The sequence below is a fragment of the Sylvia atricapilla genome, chromosome 1 (assembly GCF_009819655.1).
Source record: "Sylvia atricapilla isolate bSylAtr1 chromosome 1, bSylAtr1.pri, whole genome shotgun sequence".
Classification (NCBI taxonomy): Eukaryota; Metazoa; Chordata; class Aves; order Passeriformes; family Sylviidae; genus Sylvia; species Sylvia atricapilla.
This window is the reverse complement of record NC_089140.1, coordinates 40,185,880-40,207,135: the sequence shown is the minus strand read 5'-3', so window position 1 is coordinate 40,207,135 and position 21,256 is coordinate 40,185,880. Positions and strand designations below refer to the sequence as shown.

Genomic DNA, 21,256 nt, shown 5'->3' with positions numbered 1-21,256 from the left:
GGTTGTAGAATGAGCCATGTATCATCTTTGCTTTATCTCCTCACTGACATTTTTTTAGTGTTCCTTTTACTGGCATGGTTTTGTTTTATATTGGTTTTACTGTCGCCCTAGCTGTAACTGTATGTTACACATGCCTCTCTACAGTCCATCCACGGAGGAAATGAATCATTACAGCTTTTACTTACAGGGCCTGACTTTTCATTGCAAGCTGTAAGGCTCATGCTTCCATCCCCAGCATCACTCAGCACAGGGGTGCTTCCATTAGATTGTGTTATTAGCCAGGAGTCCTCTGGAGAGCTCTGCTTCCACCGGGAAGTGCCATAAACATGAGCCGCAGTGCATGTCAGCTGGGAAGAGAAATGCATTGCTGTATCCCTTTAATGGGAGAAGTTGCTCCCCAGTGCAGCTGGCAAGCTGTTCTCAGGCTGCCCTTTGGAGCCAGCCAGAAGACAGCAGTTCATGTTCACCAGGAATTACTTTCTATTTGCTTTCATCTTCCTTTAGATTGAAGCAGTATTTTAGCAAATGGAGTAAAATTTTTTAAGCTGCCACTACCATATGGCTGGGGCAGGCTGCAGGCTTCTGCTTTGGGAGGGAGGTGATCCCCACCACTTCTCTGAGCCTGAGGGAAACTGGTATTGATGTCAGGCAGTAGCATGAGCTTGAGGAACACATCATTTACTCCAAACAGCTGTCACACCTCCCAGGGCCAGGGATCCAGGAGGGCTGAGCACCCTCCTGGCAGCCACACTGCCATGGACTGTGAAGAGCTTTCATACCTTTGCTTCTGTTGCCTCTCCAGAGCTATCTGACCTTTTGAAATCCCTAGGCTTTTTTTCTGAGGACCTAAGAGGTAAGCACCACTTACTGCTGGGACTTACACAGTTCTGAAAGTATTGGCTCCACACCAAGTGCCAAAGTGCAAGGGCATTAGACTTTCCTGCAAAGAATATCCTCACCAGGCTCCTGTTCAGCTTGCAACGAGTCCATATCTGGCTGTGAAAACTTGTCTCTGAGTTACTGAAATAAGATCAAATCTGAAATTCTTGTAAGAAAATATTTTTGAAAAATTCTTCTAACCAGCTCGCCTCCCCCACTGACCCATCAACTTTCCATCCAGTCTGCTGGATCTGTTGGAGCTGCATCCTCAGAGATCCACAAAAAGGGACTAAAACAAATGGAGAGGAGGAGAAGAAAGTAGTAGGCAAAAAGTTAATCTAGACTCTCTTTTGTCCAGCGCCTAGCCCTCACACTAATGAAGAAAAATAGAATAATAGCAAACAAAAAAAACCCAAATGAAACCAAGAGAAAAAAAAAAAAAAAAAAGGACAGAAAAATAGAGGGAACTTCTCTGACTTTGAGTATAACTGGGTCACTGTCACCAGGCTGTGACTCTGTGGAGTACATAGTTTGAGAGACAGAAGGCTTGGTGCACAAAGCAGGCCACAATAATGAGCAATGGCAGATTTGCACGTCAGGTCTTTCCACCATAGTACAATTAGTCTACTGATACTGTAGGCATGACTAAGGATGGCGGGATATGAAGGTAAGTGATAGAGACAAAATGAATGATTAAATGGCCTCAGACCTAACTTGTGACCTCATTCTATCATAAACAGCAAAAAGTGAGAAAACTCGTGTGTGCATCAAAAACCTGGCAGGGTTAGCTGAGCACATGAGACAAAAGAAATAGCACAGCACACTCATTCTTGGGCTGCCACGACGTTCAGTCTGCACCAGCGACACAGAAGACTCAGGTAGCATCTGGGTCCCAGAACAATCTCACTAACTACCAGGGGAGATGATTAGGCTGCTTCCAAAGATAAAAAGCCGCTGCTGATTAAGGAGAGCCAAGAGGCAGCAGAAACACTCTCAGCATCTGCTGTAGACCAGTAAGCAACAAAAAGACTGGAATCCATGTGAAAAAGATGTCACTCTCCAGATCTCTTATCCATGTAGCACACAGCTCACCAGGCTGAACTGGGACCAATCCAAAAATGCTTGTTAACTCTGCACTGCAGTCTTTCCCATGGTCTCCACAAATCCAACTCCAAAGCCTGGTTCTAGCCTCTTCTGTTTGCTCTGCAAAATACAGTTCCCATTAGGCTCTAGGAAGTGTGTTCAAGAAGTGCCAGGATATGTCTACGAGACTAGAATCATGAGGGTGTGGCAGCAGGTGAGAACAGGTCATCTTAATTTTCCTGCTCTGTCTGCATTGCTTCTCCATGGAAATTTACAGGGGCCCTTCCAGACTGTGATATTAGCCAGGAGTCCTCTGGAGAGTTCTGTCATCCCAGTTTATTTGATTAGCAGCTACAACCATGAACAAACCACCTTCTCCAGTGATGCACTCCCATTCCCAAGAACCAAGCAACTCTGAAAGTTTTCCAAACCTGTCCTGTGTCATACTCTGGTAACCAGACAAAGGTATTTGCTATTATCCACATGTGTGGGAGAGACAGTCACCTTTAGAGACAAATTTGTGGCATTTGCTCTTTAGAAACACTGAAATGCAGTGATTCAAATTCCTAATGAGACCACAAAAGAGTCTGTTGTGGCTTTTAGGGAATAAGCAGACATGATGTGATTTTGGAAGGAAATGGGCACAATTGCGGTAATCTGTACATTAACAAGAAATTGCGACTGGAGATCTACCCAGACACAATACTGCAACCAAGAGATTGCACAAGCAGCTAAATATGGGGGAAATTGACCTCAGCAGTAACAGAGCTGCGTCAAACAAACAGGCATTTACGTTTTCTGATGCTCTTTTTATATTTTAATCCCTACCATTGCAATTGGATAAAATCATAGAATCATTTAGGTTGTAAAAGACATCTAAGTTCATGGAGTTCAACAGCCAACACTGCCAAATCGACCCTTAAATCACGTGCCTAAGCCTTCCCTGTTAAACTCTTGCCCTCAGAGTTATCCAGCGACTTCAACTTCCATCAGCAATGAGTCCCTGGTATGGCAGAGCATTTCTTCTGACTTACTCTTGACTTTGTCACTTCTAACCTTCACTGAATGCACCTTGTTCTTCCCTGATGGTAGAAATAGCATTTCTTGCTCTGTAAAGCCAACACCTTAGTTGTCTGTAACCTTTTATCGTCTCACTTCTGATTCATTTCCTCTCCAAGGTAAACAGTCACAATCTTCTCAATCTTGTACTATATGAAAGTTTTTCCTTGTCTATTTAAAAACTGATTTATGTAAACAGTTAAAAACTTACTCTGTTAGCTTAGCTTGTATCTATAAATTAGCCATGCATATTAAATTTGTATTAGCTAGGTTTAACTGAATTAAGTGTATCCACACAGGATTTCTCACCAAATTCCTAAAGTCAGTTTAAAATTACACCTTTTGTTAAAGCAGAGAAAATGAAAGTGTAGCTAGGCCACAGCCAGTTTCTGATCCACAAATACTTCCAAGAAGAATTCAGACAGTGCTTCAGGAAAGGGTATATTTCAGCAGACCCTTAGAGAGTGTTATCTCCATTATCCTGTAATTCATGAAGCCTCCACACATAGCAGGGAGTTATTCTTCTGAAATATTTTCTATCAGCAACACAGGGATTTGTTACAGAATTAACTTAACATGCTTTACCTTGATAGCACCTCCATTTGTGGAAGATAGTTTATTGCCTAGGCAAGACAAAGTGCTATTAAACCACAGATTTTAATTCAGCTGCAAGTAAGCTGCCCTATTGTACCTAGAACACAACAGCGATATAATGAAATCTGCTATAAAAATTAATTCTGAAAATATCAAATACAATTATTGTTAAGTTTAAACAAAGGATATTTGCTAGTTCATTCCAAGATTTAGCTGCATTCAAAATAGAATGAAAACTGGCTTTTACACATACAGACACACAGAGACATTTGCCTAAGGAATAAAAGTTTTAAATTATGGCTATTAAATGCATGGTATTTCTTAATGACAGCATTCATTGTTATCCTTATAATAATACATATGATGGAGGAAGAAAAGAGGAATTTATCGAAAAGCTGTCAACGGATTTTAATAAAAAATACTTCCCAATAGAAGGCAACAACCTCCTTATCTACTAGGCCACAAGTGCTTGAGTATTTCCCAAGGAATTTAGATACACTATTTTGCAACAGAAACTTACAGAAAGTTACAAAGAAGCAAATAATTCTAAAAATCAAACATACAGGCCACTGAGTTGAAAGAAAGTAATTTCCCACATTAACATTTAGATCTATTATACATGCATACAAATTTCCATGCAAATCAGACTTCACTGATTGTCTATTTTGCCTTATTTAGTGAAAAATGAAAAAGACAGAAGAACACCTAACCCTCTCCATTTTGCCTATTAAGTTGCTGCTGCCAGCAGGACCCTGGTGATGGCACTTTCATTGAGGCTAATCACAGAGAAGAAGTGTGCACATAAACACAAGAAAACTCATGCTCAGGTTAGAGAGAGCAGCCACCCGGCTTGTCCATCATGTTCACCTCTATTCACACAGTAATTGCTGTACTCTGGAAAGCTGACTAGACCCATCATGATCTCAGAACACTAGTTATCCCCTACTGAACCATTTTCAAAATTGGTAAATAATACAGCTAAGTATAAAAAGAGAGACTGTCAGACAATTCAGCTTCAGAGAACTCACTTTCACCGTGTGCGGAGAATTGGCGAAAGCAGCTGAAATACGCAGTCAGCCTGGTCACTGCTACTGCTGCAGTCCTGGCAGAGATGGCCATTGCTCAGACTTCTTTGTGTCCATGCCATCTGCGTGTCCCCTTGACACTTCCCTATAACCTTCATTCCTCTTTTCCCACAGGGAAACGTGCTGGCAGTCTCCTGCCTCCATCAGCTCCACGCTAGCAGGATATGCAGGCTGGATGGGCAGAGCTGCTGTGGGAAAGGCTTACACAGAGCCCCATTTTGCTGCAAAACGCCTTCCTGCCAGCTCACTTCTCCTGCCTAACTCCACTATCTATAGCTTTCAAATGCTTCCCCTTCATAATCACACCTCCTACTATTCTGAAGACTATTTTCTGGGAACGCTGAACATATTTGTTGGCTCACTGGCCCCTAGCACACTGACTGCTCATTCAATAGCATTCACACAAGACTGGAAAAGACTTGTCATCCTCTTACTATCTGGCACTCTGTTACTAGCTTACTACTGTTTCCCTCTGCAGTACAGGTCCAAATTGAATGTCAGACACAGGAAAATGCCAGCAAAAGCTCCGGTTCACAGTCAGGCACCAGCCACAGGATACAGTCCAAAACCAGATACACACTGGCACCTTACCATTATTAACACAAGGTTTGCCGTGAGTAAAGCCCTTTGTCATTCTTTTTTCTGACAGCGAGGACAGGGAAAATTAGAGTTATTACAGTATTTCAATTATCTGCTGGGTGATAACATCCTGTAGCAGTACCATTAGTCAAAAACTCAGGCAGACATTAGGATAAACAGATTCTCCTGCTTCCGTAGCCAGGACTTCTCAGAAGCAAATTCCCACGGAGATCACACAACCTACAGTGTAACTGTCTCCTGGTTGCCTAAATAGTCAGACAGGGAAGGAAGGGATTAGGCCTGTAACTCTTCCTGCTCACTAGCCTGCCAAGCACATCCACCACCCAGTCTCAGTCCTCCCACTGCCTGGCTCTGTGACTGACTGACTTCCCAGGCTCTGCACAGCCACAGAAAATACACCTGGGGCATTCCTGATGGTGCCTAAATTGTCAGCTAAAATAATCACCTGGCTGTCACCAGGAGCAACACAGGTAGGGCAAAGAGCAGCAGCTCAATGCACATGCTTTCAGCCGGCATGGTAAACAGCTAACATTTGGTAATTCTAAAGGGGCTGATATGCTGCTGCAAATTATTAAAAGGCTGACACTCAGCTGAAAGAGCTGACACTTGAAAGTTACTCCCTAGAACAAAAGAGAAAAAATGAAAGTGAAATGTGACTGAACTGATGTCTCACATGCTCATATTTTGTTGACAAATTTATTTGTAGGTATGAATTCGGCCCTTTCTTATGAGTGTCACCATCAGCTGCTGATAAAAAAGCAACCTGACTCTATTACAGATGTGTTACTCTTCAAATTGAGCTCTAGCAAGAGCAAGAGGACAAAGAATTCCTCTCCTATAATCTGTTGTGCAGGCTAAGGCTACTCTATCAACTGCAACACTTGACATTGCTACACATCCCTTCTAAAATAGACTACTTAGAATTTGAAACATTGTATTGTAATGAAATACCTCTTCAAATATATCAACCTTGGAAAATGCAAATTAGCCAACAGTTTTCACTTCAAAATATATTTCCTTTGCCAACAGATTTCACCACAAAATATATTTCCTTCTTAAGGTCCTTCAAACCACTTTTCAGTTATTACACTAACACTTTATATCAACTGTCTATTACCAAAAATAGATTGAGATTAGGTATCAGATCCCCAGCACACTAGTGTTCCTGAGCTCTAAGATTGTTTTTGATACAGTAGGATCTGCAATATTATACTGTCGAAATATTATACTTAGTGCTACATGAATATGTAAGTGTACAAGTTTTGTTGTAGCAGCACTGTTTAATTGCATAAAGGAAATGGTGCTTCTCACTCAAAACCTCAGAATTCCAAGATCTCATCATGCAAGCATGCAAGACTGCGGTTTTAGTAATAGTTGCATTCACTTCAGACAATTGTCAGGTAATTGATATCAACTTTTGGAGTTTGAGTGCATCTGAAAACTCTCTGTAGATGTCATTTCATTTGAAAAAGCATCAAAGCATTTTCCAGCACAGAATCATACAGGAATGACATAGAAGATTTACAGCATTCTCCTGCTCCAAGAAAGAATAATTCCTAATCCCAAACAAAATCTCATCGAGGGACTTTCTAGAGCGGTTTGTGTGGAACAGAGTAAGATTTGGACTATGCACATTCAGTAAAATTGTTATTTTAGTAAACTTCAAACCTTCAGATTTATTTGAAAATGAGACCTACCCATGTTCCTTCCTTTTTCTTCAAATGTGGAAATTACTCCCAAAATTATACTCAAAACCATTCTCTTACAGCTCTGAAGAACAGAAGTGAGTTTCAATTTCCCATTGATACTAAAGAATGTCATTCTCCTAAGTGTGTAAAGGTAAAAATTCTGTAATGAAAGATGTTAGAGCAGTGACAATGCACATCTGACCCCATCTGAACCAGCTAATACACCTTCCTCTGGATTATTTTTAAACAACCTGTACTTCTCCACTTCTTCCTGCATAATTTCTACTCATAACAAGTTCTACTTGGTCATAAATCATTTTAAGTCAGTAAAATATAAAATGCCTGTGAAAAAGGTGGTGAAATTCCTTTGCTAGTAGCACACAAAAGTTGTCCTTAGCCTACCATGAAGTCAAATATTAGATCTCAGATTTCAAGACATTGCTAGAATACTAGAAGCACTTTTCCAAACCCTGTGGTTTTTAAATTTAATCATTTACTAGTCCTTTTGATCATCACACATCTGGGCTCATGCTAAAGTGCTGTCAGAGAGGTACAGTAATACTCATGGCAAGGGTGTGGTCTCAGTTTTCTGCTGCCAAGCCTGCAGGAGCACTGCCAGCACACCCTGGCACTGGTTTGGAAGGAGATCAGAAGAAAGGATGGTAACAGACTACAGATGTGAGAGGTAAGACTTTGTCCCCCTCTGTGGTCAGTATTGCATTGGCATCCAGCACCAGCTGCACAAATGGAGTATTGGAATAGTATTTTACCTGTGGTGAACGTCCCTCCAGATCTTACAGATCAAGCAGTGGCCTGCCATATAAGCAGGTCCCATTCCCTCATTCTTGCTAACTCAGGGAAAAGGATGAACTGCCTTGTTCTTCTTTTCTGTAACTTAGCCTTTAAAATTTATCACTAGATCCCATTGTTGCATTTATGCATTTTACATTGGTTTGGCTTTTAAACATGAGTTTTATTATTTTTGCCTCACTGCTGTAATATATGCTATATATTTTATGCACCACGATAACATAACAAGTGTTGGTTGGAAGAAGAACTGAACATTTTCTGCCTTTACTCTGCACAACACATACACTTCTGTTTGTGCACAGAGTAGCTAGGGGCACAGTGCGTGTCTATACTTTTCATTTGGTAGCTCACCTTTTAAATTCTCTGCAGTGATCTCCACACCACCTTTCAGAGGCCCTGACCCTGGCTGCTGAACTTCTGTGCTTTTCTGGGTAGCTGTAACAGTCTCTGCCACAGACGTATGACACAACAAGGACCACACTGCACACTGAGACTATTGATACCACAGAACTGTGTGTCAACAGGTGTAACTGCTCTGACCTGCATCTTAAAAATGGCAAAAGTTCTGCCTATGACAGATTCATCTATAATTTTCCTTTGTGTAGGTGAGAAACAAGACATCTCTATCAGCAAATAAAAGACTAATGCTTTGGGCCCCTGTTAACTGTTGTGTTACTGTGTCTTCCTGCTCCTAGTTCTTAATATCACACAGTATATAATACATAAGCACTTGTTATCTATGGTTTTCTGACTTTCCTATCTAGTCTCTTCCAGTTACTACCATCAGATGTGGACGTATGAGATGTCACGCTATGATCATAAGTAACACGCACAGTCACTTGTGAAATGCAGACTGGTGTTGCAGAATGACACCTTTCCACAGGCTTTGCTTGAATCTGCAGACAAACATGGCCAGTGTGGGTAGTTCTGCTACTGGGAATAATACCACAGTCAATAGGATAGTGTGACCAAACAGATAACCTGCTGTGAGGAGCTAAGTCTGACTCTAAAACAGCAGCAGTTAAGTACAAGTGTGACTGCATCACTTAAACAGTTAGGAAGACCTCAGTGACTGCTTTGTGTGCAGCAGCATGCAAAAGCATATGACTGTGAAACACTTCCTAAAGAGAGAAAGTTGTTGAATCTTACCAACAGGCAGAACATGCAGAACAGAGAGCAGAGCAGAGAGCTCAGAGCCTTTTTACTGCCCTGAGCAGCGTTTCCCAGCAGATGATGATCCCAATTTTGATGTTGATCTGGCATCTGATTACCTCACGACAGTCCTGCGGTGTAACCCTTCTTGTAAAGATTCCCTGAGACACATTGACCTTCATCACCTCTGATGCTCTAACCTCCTCATGGCCTCTCTCTGAATTGATCCATCAATTATTTATCTTCTGCACAGGGTGTGTCCTCTTGACAAGTTCAAGAAGTGGCACCTTTGGATCTCATTTTAATGTCTAATAAGGCTATGCTTTACGTAAGACCACAACAGCACGTGACACCGCATTAGCCACCTCCCTACTGTGGGAGGCAGATGAAGTCTGACTCTGTTGCTGCCTTGCTCTTCCTGGTCTCTTGAAAATCTCACATGGCTTTCCTTCCCTCTAAGTTTCCTGCTCCTCCCTTCTCCCTTTGGAAACATACTCATGGCCTCCTCCAAATATAATTGTTCTCTGTTTAAGCAAAAATTTCCCCAGGTGCACAACCGGCACCCTTTCACTACGTGCACTGAAGTGACTACAGAATATCTGTGGATGTCTGTCTTTGAGGCCACGCCAGCAACCTTGCCATTTCCCCGCATCCATCTTTAACAGCCATCTGATAATGATGTGTCATTTCCTGTGCCACACCATGTATGCAGGGATGTAGATGATAATGTGGATGATGGCTGCTCTGCTTAAGGAAAAAGTCATTTTATCACTTAGAAATTTCAGCATGTCCCTGACACAGTAAAGTTGAAAGATGCTTCCAGTTATAAATTAGTTCATATAGAAGCACTCTAAAAATGGACTGATCTTCCCAAAACCACTTACTAGATTGGGGAAAATTTAGTTTAAGAGCACATCCTATGATAGTCATGGGAGAAATAAGACAGGACAAAAAAAATGAGGATTATTTAAGTTCCAAGATCTTTGGGGAGATCCTTTTCAGCCTGTCATATCTCAAACCAAACTAACCTAAATATTATTGTATCTGTTTTCTTTGGCAATGACTTGCTGTTGCCTTTTATTAGATATGAAACAATAGGTGGGAGAGAGTAAGCCAATTAATTATTAAAAGTGGTTTCCACATATTTTGAAAGTCTGCATGTCCTCAAAGCACACTCAATAAAGTTAACAAGGCTAACCAGGGCACTGTATAATATCTGTGAAGCCTCAGAAGGCGTTCTGTGAATGCTGTGGAATTCTACTGTGTGCCTCCTTAATTCCACATGGACCCAGTGCACACTTCATAAAGCTCTCTTGCCTCAAAACACAAACCTTACAAACTTCTCTCTTCTAGCCCTACTCAAAAGTTGCTGCTTTCAATTAGCTTTCCAGCTACTCCCTCTCTCGCCCCTCCACGTCACTCCCTCTCACTCTTAATTCACCTGAGGAGTGGAAGTTATTCACAACCTACCCCCACACAGCACGCTCACCTGCCCATCTCTGAGGACTTGTAGTCTCCCTTCCCATGTCATGTCTGACTGACACAGCAACTATCTCAAGGCAATAAAGCACTCTTTTTGAATCCACAGAAAAGCACAATGCCTATTTATTTACACTATGGTGAATACAAAATTGCTAGTAAATATAATAGCCATAAAAATTATCTTTAGTAGATAGTAGCCCTTTAATTGCCCTTTCCACAAAGTCCTTGAATATGTTGGTTTGGATCCAAAACCAGATTTTCTGCTGTGGGCTCCTAAAAATCAGTACAGACTTGGTAATAACCTCAGTGACAAAATTATCACCAGGTAATAGCAAAAAAGAGATGTCAGTGGTGCTTGAGGCACTTGTTGAAATCAATTAACACAGACTGTGCTGATGGAACAGGCATGGGTTCCACAGTATTTTAATTTCATTCTCCAATCAATTATCAGAATGTTTTGCAGATGGTCTAGAACTACAGGGGGGAATATTACCTTTATTTTCCCTGCACTTGCTGATCACATTATCACTTTGAATGACTTGGGTCAAATAGCTTTTTGGAGACAATAAACTCTGTAACCATAGGACAAGGTGTTCAATGGAACGAACTCCGAAGCCCAGGAATACTAAGTGCATTAACGAAGCTTTGTGGCTTGAGTCTGTAATTTTTATTGACTCAATACTTGCTTTTCAGCCAAGGAAACTTTTCCTATTCTAAAACAAAACTGGTCTTCATGTAATATATAATGAAAATAACAGCTGTATTTAAACACATGGCAGAAGCCATTAGGCATGGAAAAACTGCTCTTTTTCTAGTAAATCATAGCTGTCTAACAAATTTTATACATGACTGTCCTTGTCCATACTATGAGCCAAATGTTGTCTTGTTTTATCTCACTTAAGATGCAGTGGTCACTAGAGTTCCTGACACTATAAATATTGCCCCTGTATTTCAGAATGCAATGTGGGGAATTGAAAAAAAAAAACCAGAATTTTTTGTTATAGGAGGAGGAGAATTTCAGACCCACACAGAAAGAATGACAGTGAGGAAGGAAAGAAACTACTGTAAGAATACTAACATCTGCATTGCCTTTCAGATCCATTTTTTTTCTTCTACACATTTAAACATCACACTAAAACCTGATCTGATCCCTACTTTTATGGAAACTATTATCAGTAGTCCTGTTGTTACTTTTCCCATTTGCAGCTGTAGTCCCTTTTCTTTACTACTTGGGTATTTTCAGAGACAAGATGCTAGAAAACAATAACTCTACTGAGACTCTGCAACTTTTTATACCGTTGCCGGACAACTACTACTGGCAGCTAGTCAGTATGAAAATCCACCTAGTGCAAGGTGCTGAGAAATAATCCCAGTCACTATACGAGCAGCATGGCTACAACCAGGCAGAGAACAACAAAATATGGAACCAAACAAAAACTGAACCACTTCACACATCAGTAACTATACGTCTCTCTTAGCTCAGGCAATTAAGTAAACTGAAACCTCAGTCTAGTAAAAATTGCTGGGCCATAAGGATTCAGCACAACACAGTAAGTTTTTACCACAGAGAGAGATGGTCTAAAAACACTGCGAGCATCTAGGCAAACACTGGGAATAGCATGCAACAACATGGGTATTGTTCATCTCTAGCTTCATTGATTATCCATTGTTTGAAGCCTCAGATTTGTTACAAGCTGGCACTCAGCTCTTGGCCAGGAGCTCCTGTGAATACTGGGCTTTTCAGAACAAGCTCTACTTAAGTGGGAAGGATATGCCATGTGCTGGCCAAGCTCTGAGCTGTCACATGCAGTCCTGAAAAGGACTGCTTTCCAGTCTCGGCACATAGGCATGAACGCATACCACTACATCTGAGTCAAGGCAATGTCCCAACTGCTCAAGAGGAAATAACAAAGCCCTTTTCAGTGCTGTGTCTTCCTCCAAGTAGGAATCCTCACAACCCTTCTGCAGCCAAGACAAAATTGCCTTCAGCCAAAGAGTCAGTTCTGTGTCTTCTGCATACAAAACTTGTGGTTGTGTTGCCGATGATTCAAGAGCATTGTTCAGCTCCCACCCATGATGTTCATTGTTTATGTCCCTGGATTTGTTACCTAATCAACCACATATGCACTTAATTTCACTTTATATTAACTCTAAGCAGTTCATATTAACTCTAAGCAGTATTTACTTTTCATGAAATCTCTCTATTACAATGAATGTTTACGTTTACCCCAGGAACTAGTCAGAGTGTGATCACCTTTTCAAGCTTCATCCACTTATTGATCAGTTGGATAAAAAATTTAAACAGCTGAAAGACTGGTAAATTTCACCAAAACATTTCTCATACAATTTATCTGAGAGGACAACTATTTTAAATAGCATACTCTTCTTTCAGAAATCCTAGTATTGGTTAAAATTTTGAAGAATCATTCATATGCACTATCATGTGTGTTGCTTTAACAGACATATGCAAATCACAGAAGTCAATTCCTCACTCTCCAACTTTATGGTTTAACATAAAACTCACATTCTCTACATTCCAGATTCTGGGATGCAGTTAATTTTCTTCTCAGTGTCTGGTACAGTGCTGTGCTTTGTATTTAATATAAGAATAATGTTGTCCTACTGTTGACATCTACTTAAGGTAAGATTTTTTTTCCCCATATCATAGAACCATAGAATCTATAGTGGTTTGTGCTGGAAGGGGCCTTAAAAACTGTCCAGTTTCAAACCCCTTGCCATGGGTAGGGACACTTTCCACTATACTGGGTTGCTTAGAACCTCAGCCAACCAGGCATGAGGCATCCACAGCTTCTCTGGGCAACCTTTTCCAGGTGCCTCACCACACACAGAGTAAAGAATTTATTCTTAATACCTAATTAAGAATTATCTCTTGCAGTTTAAAGCCTTCCCCCTAGTCCTATCATTCCTTGCCCTTGTCCCTCTCCAGCTCTCCTGTAGGCCCCCATTATATACTGGAAAGCTGCTGTAGGGTCTCCAGAGCTTTCTCTTGTCCAGACTGAACAGCCCCAGCTCTCTCAGCCTGTCTCCATTGGAGAGGTGCTCCAGCTCTCTGATGATTTTCGTAGCCTCTTCTGGACCCACTCCAGCAGCTCCATGTCCTCCTTATGCTGGGGTACCAGGGCTGGATACAGTGCTCCAGGTGGGGTGCACAAGAGTGGAGGAGAGGGGGAGAATCACCTCCCTTGACCTGCTGGTCCTGCAGTAAAAGGAATTCCCAGAGTACTAGACAAAAAGTAATTTTGGAGATATGAAAATGATGAGGTCTGGTTCCCAGTATCTTGTCTCCTTTTGGATTCTCTGACAAACAAAAAAAAAAATTCTCTGAGTTTGTTATTCTTGCCTTCAGATATTAACAGTTTCTCTCTTTCTCTCTTTTCTTCTCTTCTGCTTAATTTTGTAACAGAGGCACAATCCTAGGTTCATCTAAGGATTCATTCTCTCACTAGAAGAGTGAGGCAGAGTACATGAAATGCATCAAAATGCAGAAGTAGACCTGCTTGCAAAGCAAGGATTTCAGTTCATAGTGAATTTCCTCTTTTTGATTTGCTTTTTATCTGAATTTTTTACTTAGTCTCCTCAAAGCAGATGGCTCTTGGGTCTTGCTCATCAAAACAGGTTAATGACAAGATTAATAGCTTTGCTGCCCACATCAGCAAGACAAAGGACCAAAACCTCCCATCCAGAGGCACCTGCCAGGCACTCTGGCTTTGGGTAGCCATTCCAGGAACAGGTGTCCAGGAGTCTCCTCATACTGTCATGAGTTAGCTTGCCTCAGAGCTGTGATCTGGAAATGTGCAGGATAAATATCTGCATATGAGGGATTCAGAATGTCCTAGGTCTGTGGCTTTGGGTCAGGCACACCACCCCGGCAGCCATCAGGCTCTAGGAACTCTGGAAGAATAGGATGCTGACTTTTTTTCAGACCACTTCAGCAGGAAGAAACTGAACTATGCAGATCATTATCAATATCAAGATGGCCCCCAGCACAGACAGGAACAACTCAAGAATGAAGAACAAGTGCTTATGAGTGGATCTGAAAAAGACAAGAGTTGATGTTGCTGGGTAGGGGAATGATTTCTAAAATCTTCTTAGCAATGATTTAGACAATGACACATTATTCTCCAGCTCTATCCTCACTTTAAGCATACACTTGAATTTCTGTCTGACATCAAACTCTCAGAATAGCAACAGCCACAAGAATAATTTTCTGCCATGTCTGTGTGGTGAAGAATTTGTCCATCTATGCAGACAATGGCCTGACCTTGACTATTCATGCCTGCATTACATCTTGGCAGAACCACAGCCCATGATACACTTGGCACAATGCCTTCAGTACTTGGAAACTCCAACTAATTCAAGGTGCATTTCAGACTATTATCAGGAGAAGCTGCTACTATCAGCAACCAGTAGTGTTGTCTATTTCTGCTTTCTTCACCTCACACACCCATACCAGTTCCTCACATCCATTACTGATTTCAGTTTCAGCTTTTGATTCTTAACTTCTCATTGCTCAATGGGATGGGTCCAGATTATCTGGCAAAAGAAAACTCAATCAAATCTCCAGGAAACAAGACTGTGGTTGACAACTCCTGTTCATAAAGGAACTGCCTAAGGTAAGATAAGTACATCTGATCTGAGACTGGAGTGATCTACCCCCTGAAAAAATCCCCACCATCTGCTTTAAGCATAAACTGCATTTCTTGAGCCTTCTCTCTCTCTATGTAAACACATAGTAACATTTGGCTTTCCAAATCAAACAAAACTAAATATATAAGAGAAACTATTAAAAAAGAATTCCCCTGAAGTCTTCCACTATTCCTAACCTACTCCTTGTGGAGGATGAGTGAACAAGCACTGTATAGTTGATAGCAGGATTGTAAATACCCTAGCAGAAGGCTTTCAGAGACTGATGATCAGATTGTGTGTACAGCAGAACAGAATCCCCAAGTTAATACTAAGTGCCTTTCCCCAAAGCACTCAGCTTTTCCCCTCTAGAAGCTCACAGTTGAGTGCCATTATCGCACAGCGCTATCACAGGTGAGCATCCTGGGAAATAACATACAAAAAAGCCCACAAAACACCTCAGAACTCTTGCATCAAACACTGGCAAATTGGTTGTGAACCAGAATACAATGTACCCAGCCCACATAAGCTTGGTTTTGCTATGATCCTGGTGTGCTCTTTTCCACATAAATACACAGAAAGTTCTTCATTTTGGAGCTGTTTCACAGATGGTTTTACATCTGGAATGTAGGTATAAAGAGAAAGCTTTGTGTGTGTTTGTAGATCATTTGTTCTAAATGATTTGTGCATACCACAGAGATGCAGAAGTCCTCCTCAGCATGAAACATTACATTACCAAATCCATACCTCAGACCAGCTTTTGGAGAACTTGGGAGCTTTGGAAAATGGCAGCACTGTAATAGACTGGCTATAGCTGAGGGCTTGAAAGTCCTAACACAGGGCTCAGGGTACCACCTCTGATGGGAAAACTCTACCCATCCTGAGCCGTGATAAACCTCACCCATTGTCACCAGTCTGCAAAGGAATTGCAAAGCTGCCTTCTACTCCCTAAGTGTTCTGTACGCTGATCCTTGTAGAGATGTAATCATTCCAAGTTAAACTGGAAAGAATCCTTGGTACAATTTAGGGGCCTGGATGTCTTGGCACCGAGTCATGGAGTGGCAAGATGGTGTGACAATCCACCCACACAACCTGTCACAGGCATCATCTGCACCTCCAGCCAGGAATGAACAGCCAGGATTGCAGGTTGTTCTCTCCCCCAGTCACTCACTCACTTTGCCATACTGGAGAATGTCAACATGCTTCTGTATATAGGATTAGACCTATATGCTTTTAACTAAAATAACAGAAAACATTGTAGGAGTGTTGAAAAATATTTTCTGATGTGTTTTGCTTTAAGAGAAAAAAATAGTACCCATACAGAGTCAGCCTATTAGCTTTCTAAATCTGGCACTCCACTATTTGTGCTTCATTTTCTCCCACCCAAATAGCAACAAGGCTTTAAAGCACCAAGTACTGTATACTTAATAAATTATAATGTCAATTTTCATAATTTCCATTCTCATACATCAGTCAGAGATGGTTTCAACAGAAAGATATATGAGAAGTAAGCTAGGTCTTCCTCCAAAAAAGCACTTAAGCATACACTTTGACATGTCAGCATCCCAGCTGAAGACAGTGGGATATATTTCAAGTTATACACGTTTCAACATTTTATTGAAGCTCAACAACAAATAAAAAAACCTAATATACAGCAAGCAAAAAACTTTCAACATCCATATAAGTGAGACTATAGTAGTCTCTTCAACTGAAATTCCACAGACTTAGGAAAATACTTGCTTTGGTTAATTCAGCAATGTTCCTTTTGGAGGCAGTAACAAAAAATATTTTTATTAGCACATAAATTTGACCGAGCTCTGTTTAGATGGAAGTAAAGCTCTTTTTATGTCCACCAGAAATGAAGCTCAAGGATTAAATAGAAGATTTTTGATAACTGAAGCATGATCCCAAAAAGCAAATCTGACAGGGAAATCATGAGACATTGCAAGATCTTAATATTTAGTTAAGTCATAATTACACATTGTCAGGAATCCAGGTTCTAATGTCCACTACAGTTTCCACGTAGAGCGCTTACACTTCCATGATGTTTCAGTGTGCCTAGGAACTTTGCATAAGGGCCAAAAGAACAATGGTACAGATGTTTCAATCAATTTAGAAAGTTCTTAGATAATGTTTCCAGAAACGCTTGAGTTTAGTTTTGTAGCCGACTTGGGTTTTTTTCACAATGGTGTTGGATTTTACTATCACTGTAATGGGTTTTCCTCTTCTCATCATATTTCTGTTGCCAGTACTTTACCAGATATCTGAAATAGTTCTGCACTAATAAGAAGTACTGGTTGTCCTGGGACAGCATCCAGAAAAGATACATACATTTAGGGAGCTTTGAAATATCACAGCACATCCCAAAAATACAACCTAGTCATTGCAACAACCTTGGCAATGGCAAACATAGAAAAGCTAATAGTGGAATTAAAAAAGAGGAATATATCACAGTACTTTAGCATGGCTATAGATAGAACAAAAAACCAAGACATTAAAAAAAAAAAAAGGTCGTACTTTTGTTTCTATGTCCAAAAAATGCTGGCAGATACAGAATAATATAGTACAATCCTGAGACATCTAAACACATTAATTAGCCACACCACAGAGAATCAGGCCTTCTTTGGTGTTCATTCACCTTGAGTCACACCTTCTTTGCCTTCCCCATGTCCATGATTGGTAAAACATTAGACAGACTCTGTGGCACAGCAGAAAGTAATTATTGAGCATGGATTTCTGCTGATGGCAGGGTTTTAAAATTCTTGAGGCAGTGGCAAAATGAAGTCACGTGTAAATGGCAGTCTTGGCTCTACATTTTAATTATTTTGAAATAAAATAATTTTAAGTTTAGTAAGTAGCACAGTGCAAGGGAAGGGATCCTAGAAACAATCACACACACTCACACAAATCATTCAGCTAGGTACAGTAACATGTAGTCACGACAGAAACGACAGAATTAAATATTCATAAACTCAAAGGAGATGAAATTCTGCCTTCATCTATCACAATATGTAAACCACTAGTTACCGTTTTAAAAATAAAGCCCTTGCATCCACCCTCTTAAACTGTACAGGCCCTGTTTAAATGATCCAGCGTCGATACCCTCTTTTAATTAAAAGAATAGCACAGGTTTTACAGAACAGTAACAAACCTAAAAGTGTAGGAGGCAAATGCTGAAAACTCAGAGTCTACATTTAAAAATACAATTTTTAAAAAATACCTTGTCTTTCTTATGACAACTGGAGCTCTAGTAATGCAAATATGTGGTGTGACATAGTTGTTGCATTGATTTATTGCATTGCTCGCTTACATTCCTTCATTGTGTTACTGTTCTCTTACACATTTGTAACAAAACCAAACTATAGTAAAACTAGTTGAAGAAACACGGCTCAAATCCAGTACATGCCAACATTTCTTTTTTACATTACTCTAGGATTATAATCTGTTTGGGGGGTATCTGTGCATTCAGAGAATTACTCGGATTTCAATAAAATAGAAACAGATGTGTTTTACAGTCTAGCACACACGGATCACACCTCGCAACCATCACCGAATTACGATGAAACTTACACATTTATCAGTCTCTGCCTGTCACAGACCTACAGGCACAGAAGAATTCATCGGCTTCAGTTTAGCAAACCCATGTCGCGAAAAATGAATGGAAATGAAGACAGTGCCCACAGACAAAAGCACTGATCAATGCACTCCGCTGACATTATCTTAATGGCAACCTTTTCCCATCCCATCCTCCCTACTTTCTGATTCTCCCAGCAGCAGACACATCCGCACCAAAGGGTGCGATCTGACCCATTTCTCGCTCAACTCCGTCACCCGCATGTTCTCACTCGGCAGCGAGCAGCCGTCCCCCGGTCCGCAATGACACAGCAGGGCTGGAGGGACACAGCGCCCGGGCTCCTTCCCCCAAGTGACTCGCCCCTCGCCGCCGGCTGCGAGTCGAGGCGAGGAGCGGGGAGGGAAGGGAAGGGGAGCGGCGGCCCCGCCGGCCGCGGCCCCTCGAAGTGAGGTTAAAACTTTGGCGGCGGCACCCGGGCCGCTCCCGCCGGGCGGGCGGAACAATGCCCGGCGCCCCGGGCCCGGCGGCGGCGGCCCCGCGCTCCCCGCCCCGCCGCCCCCGTGTCCTCAGACAACCTCGGCCGCCGGCCCCCCGCCTCCCGCCGCCGCTGACAAAGGGCGGCGCGGGGCTGCCCGCGCCCGGGGCCGGCGGGGAGCGGGAGCGGCCCCGCCCGCCCCGCCGAGCGCGGCCCCGGGCGGCCGGCCCCTCCGGCGGGCGCGGCGCCGGCCGGCCGGCGGCGGAGCGGACCTACCTTTTTGTCCTCTTTCTCAGTGCCGTGCCTCCGCTCCGGGTGGCCGCTGTCGGCGGCGGGGGCCGGCTCCGCGGGCTGCCCATCGCGGTGGTGCGGGCGCTGGTGCGGGCAGCCGCCAGACCCCGCCGCCGGGGGGATGGGCTCCGGGCACGGAGAAACTCCCTTAACATCCATCTCCATCTTCCAGTTCACTGTATTGCGAGACAAAAGCAGGCAAACACTTTCCACCACCCCGCGTCTTTCTTCTGTTTTCCTTTCTCCCTCTTTTCTTTTTTTCCTTCTTTCTTTCTTTCTTTTTTTTCTCTCTCTCTTTTTTTTTCCCCTCCTTCCTCCCTTCCTTCCTTTTCCCCCCTCAGGAGGCCGTGACACGCATGGCTCTGGCCGCGGCTGCTGCACCGATCCGGCGGCTGCAATTCTCCCTTAGATCCTCCAGACTTTTGTATCCAGCGTGCGTGTGTAAGAGTGACTGTGTGTGTGTGTGTGTGCGTGTCCTTGGCACGGCGGCCTTCAATCGCTCCGAAACAGCAAACGCTAACTAAGCAGATCTCTCGCCACGAAGATCAACTCCCGGCCCCAGCCTAATTGTGGTGGTTATTTACTTTACGCTATCTGTGTCCCAGGCCCGGACAAGCCCTCCCGGCTGCAGCCCTTTGAACAAAGTTAACTGGAGGGAGCCGAGCCCGGGGAGGGGGTGGGGGCGAGGGGAAACCACCGGGGTTTAACACAGGGGAAGTGACAATAACCCGGTAATGTCAAGTAAAAGTTAAACCTCCCCCTTCCTCCCCTCCCCCTCCCCTCTCCACAGCCCAGGCAAGCGCAATACAGCAAAGCAAAACAAGCGATTTCAGACCTGTGCAAGGTGCTGGTGGCGAGAAGAGACGAGCATTTACCCGATTGTTGCTTTTATTTTATTTTCCCCTCGCCTCTCCCCCCAGCACCACCCGCTATTGCAAATGTGGGCTCCTTGATGTTAATCTCCTCTCAGCGGTCTGAGTCTATGCGTGTGACTGGAGCTCCCTCTCTCTCAGGCTGCCAGCGCCACGCAGCACTGCACAAGGAGAACTGAAGTAAGGAGAAAAACAAGAACAAATCCAGGCTGGAAATCTAAATCAGTGCTAGCCACCGGCTCTCCGATTTTATCAACCCAGATAGAAGAAGAGAAAAGAAAAAAAAAAATCGCGTGTCAGCTGCTAAATCAATTGTGACCGCAGTGCACTCTCGATTGTTTTATTCTTTCTGTTATCTTCTTTCTCAGACTGAAGTTAGACATGATAGGGAAAAATGCAATCTCATTAAGAGTGGTTTATACCAAAACAAGAATTTCCTTAGTGGTGCCAAAGCCAAGCCAACTCTTCAGCTTTTCATTACAAAGAGATGAATGGTGAGCATAGACTTGGTCGTTCTTAAATTCAGGACACCATCAGGTGACCAGTCTGTGCTTCTAAATATAACGCCACATTGTCCTGAGGAGCAGCTGCTCTGGAAGTTAACTGGAAACATCTCCTAAGAGCCTGCAGTGCAAAGATCTGATCTGTACATCATCTGGGCACGTACTGACCTCTCCAATAGCGACTACCCACTCTGCAGAGATACCGGGCCACATCTGCAGGAGCTGGTCTGTTTTACACCAAGAGGGAACCTGTCCCAGGATATTTGGGGAAGCAGGTGACTATCAGGTACTTCATGACACCCTTTTATTCCTGGCCTTGGGTTGTGTTATCCCCAACAGAATCGTTACTGTGGGAACCTGAACAGTTCTTATTGCTACAATATATTCAGACAAAGGGCAAGAGTTAATCTCGCAATAGAGAAAAAAAGTCTTTGTCACACCCAAGCTGTATTTTTAAAATACACA

General features: G+C 42.6%; 1 protein-coding gene across 4 annotated transcripts in view; it reads right to left on the bottom strand.

Annotated features, from left to right (window-relative positions):
• Positions 1–19,821, bottom strand: part of RBMS3 (RNA binding motif single stranded interacting protein 3) — a 699,644-nt gene extending 679,823 nt beyond the window's left edge. For 2 of the 4 annotated variants that reach the window (XM_066320213.1, XM_066320221.1), the window contains exon 1: positions 19,402–19,821. In XM_066320213.1, the coding sequence (XP_066176310.1) occupies positions 19,402–19,581 (180 nt within the window). In that variant the 5' untranslated portion in view covers positions 19,582–19,821. The remainder of the gene's footprint in view (positions 1–19,401) is intronic. The other 2 variants (XM_066320228.1, XM_066320193.1) reach the window with 2 other exon arrangements.
• Between the last annotated feature and the right edge of the window lie 1,435 nt (positions 19,822–21,256).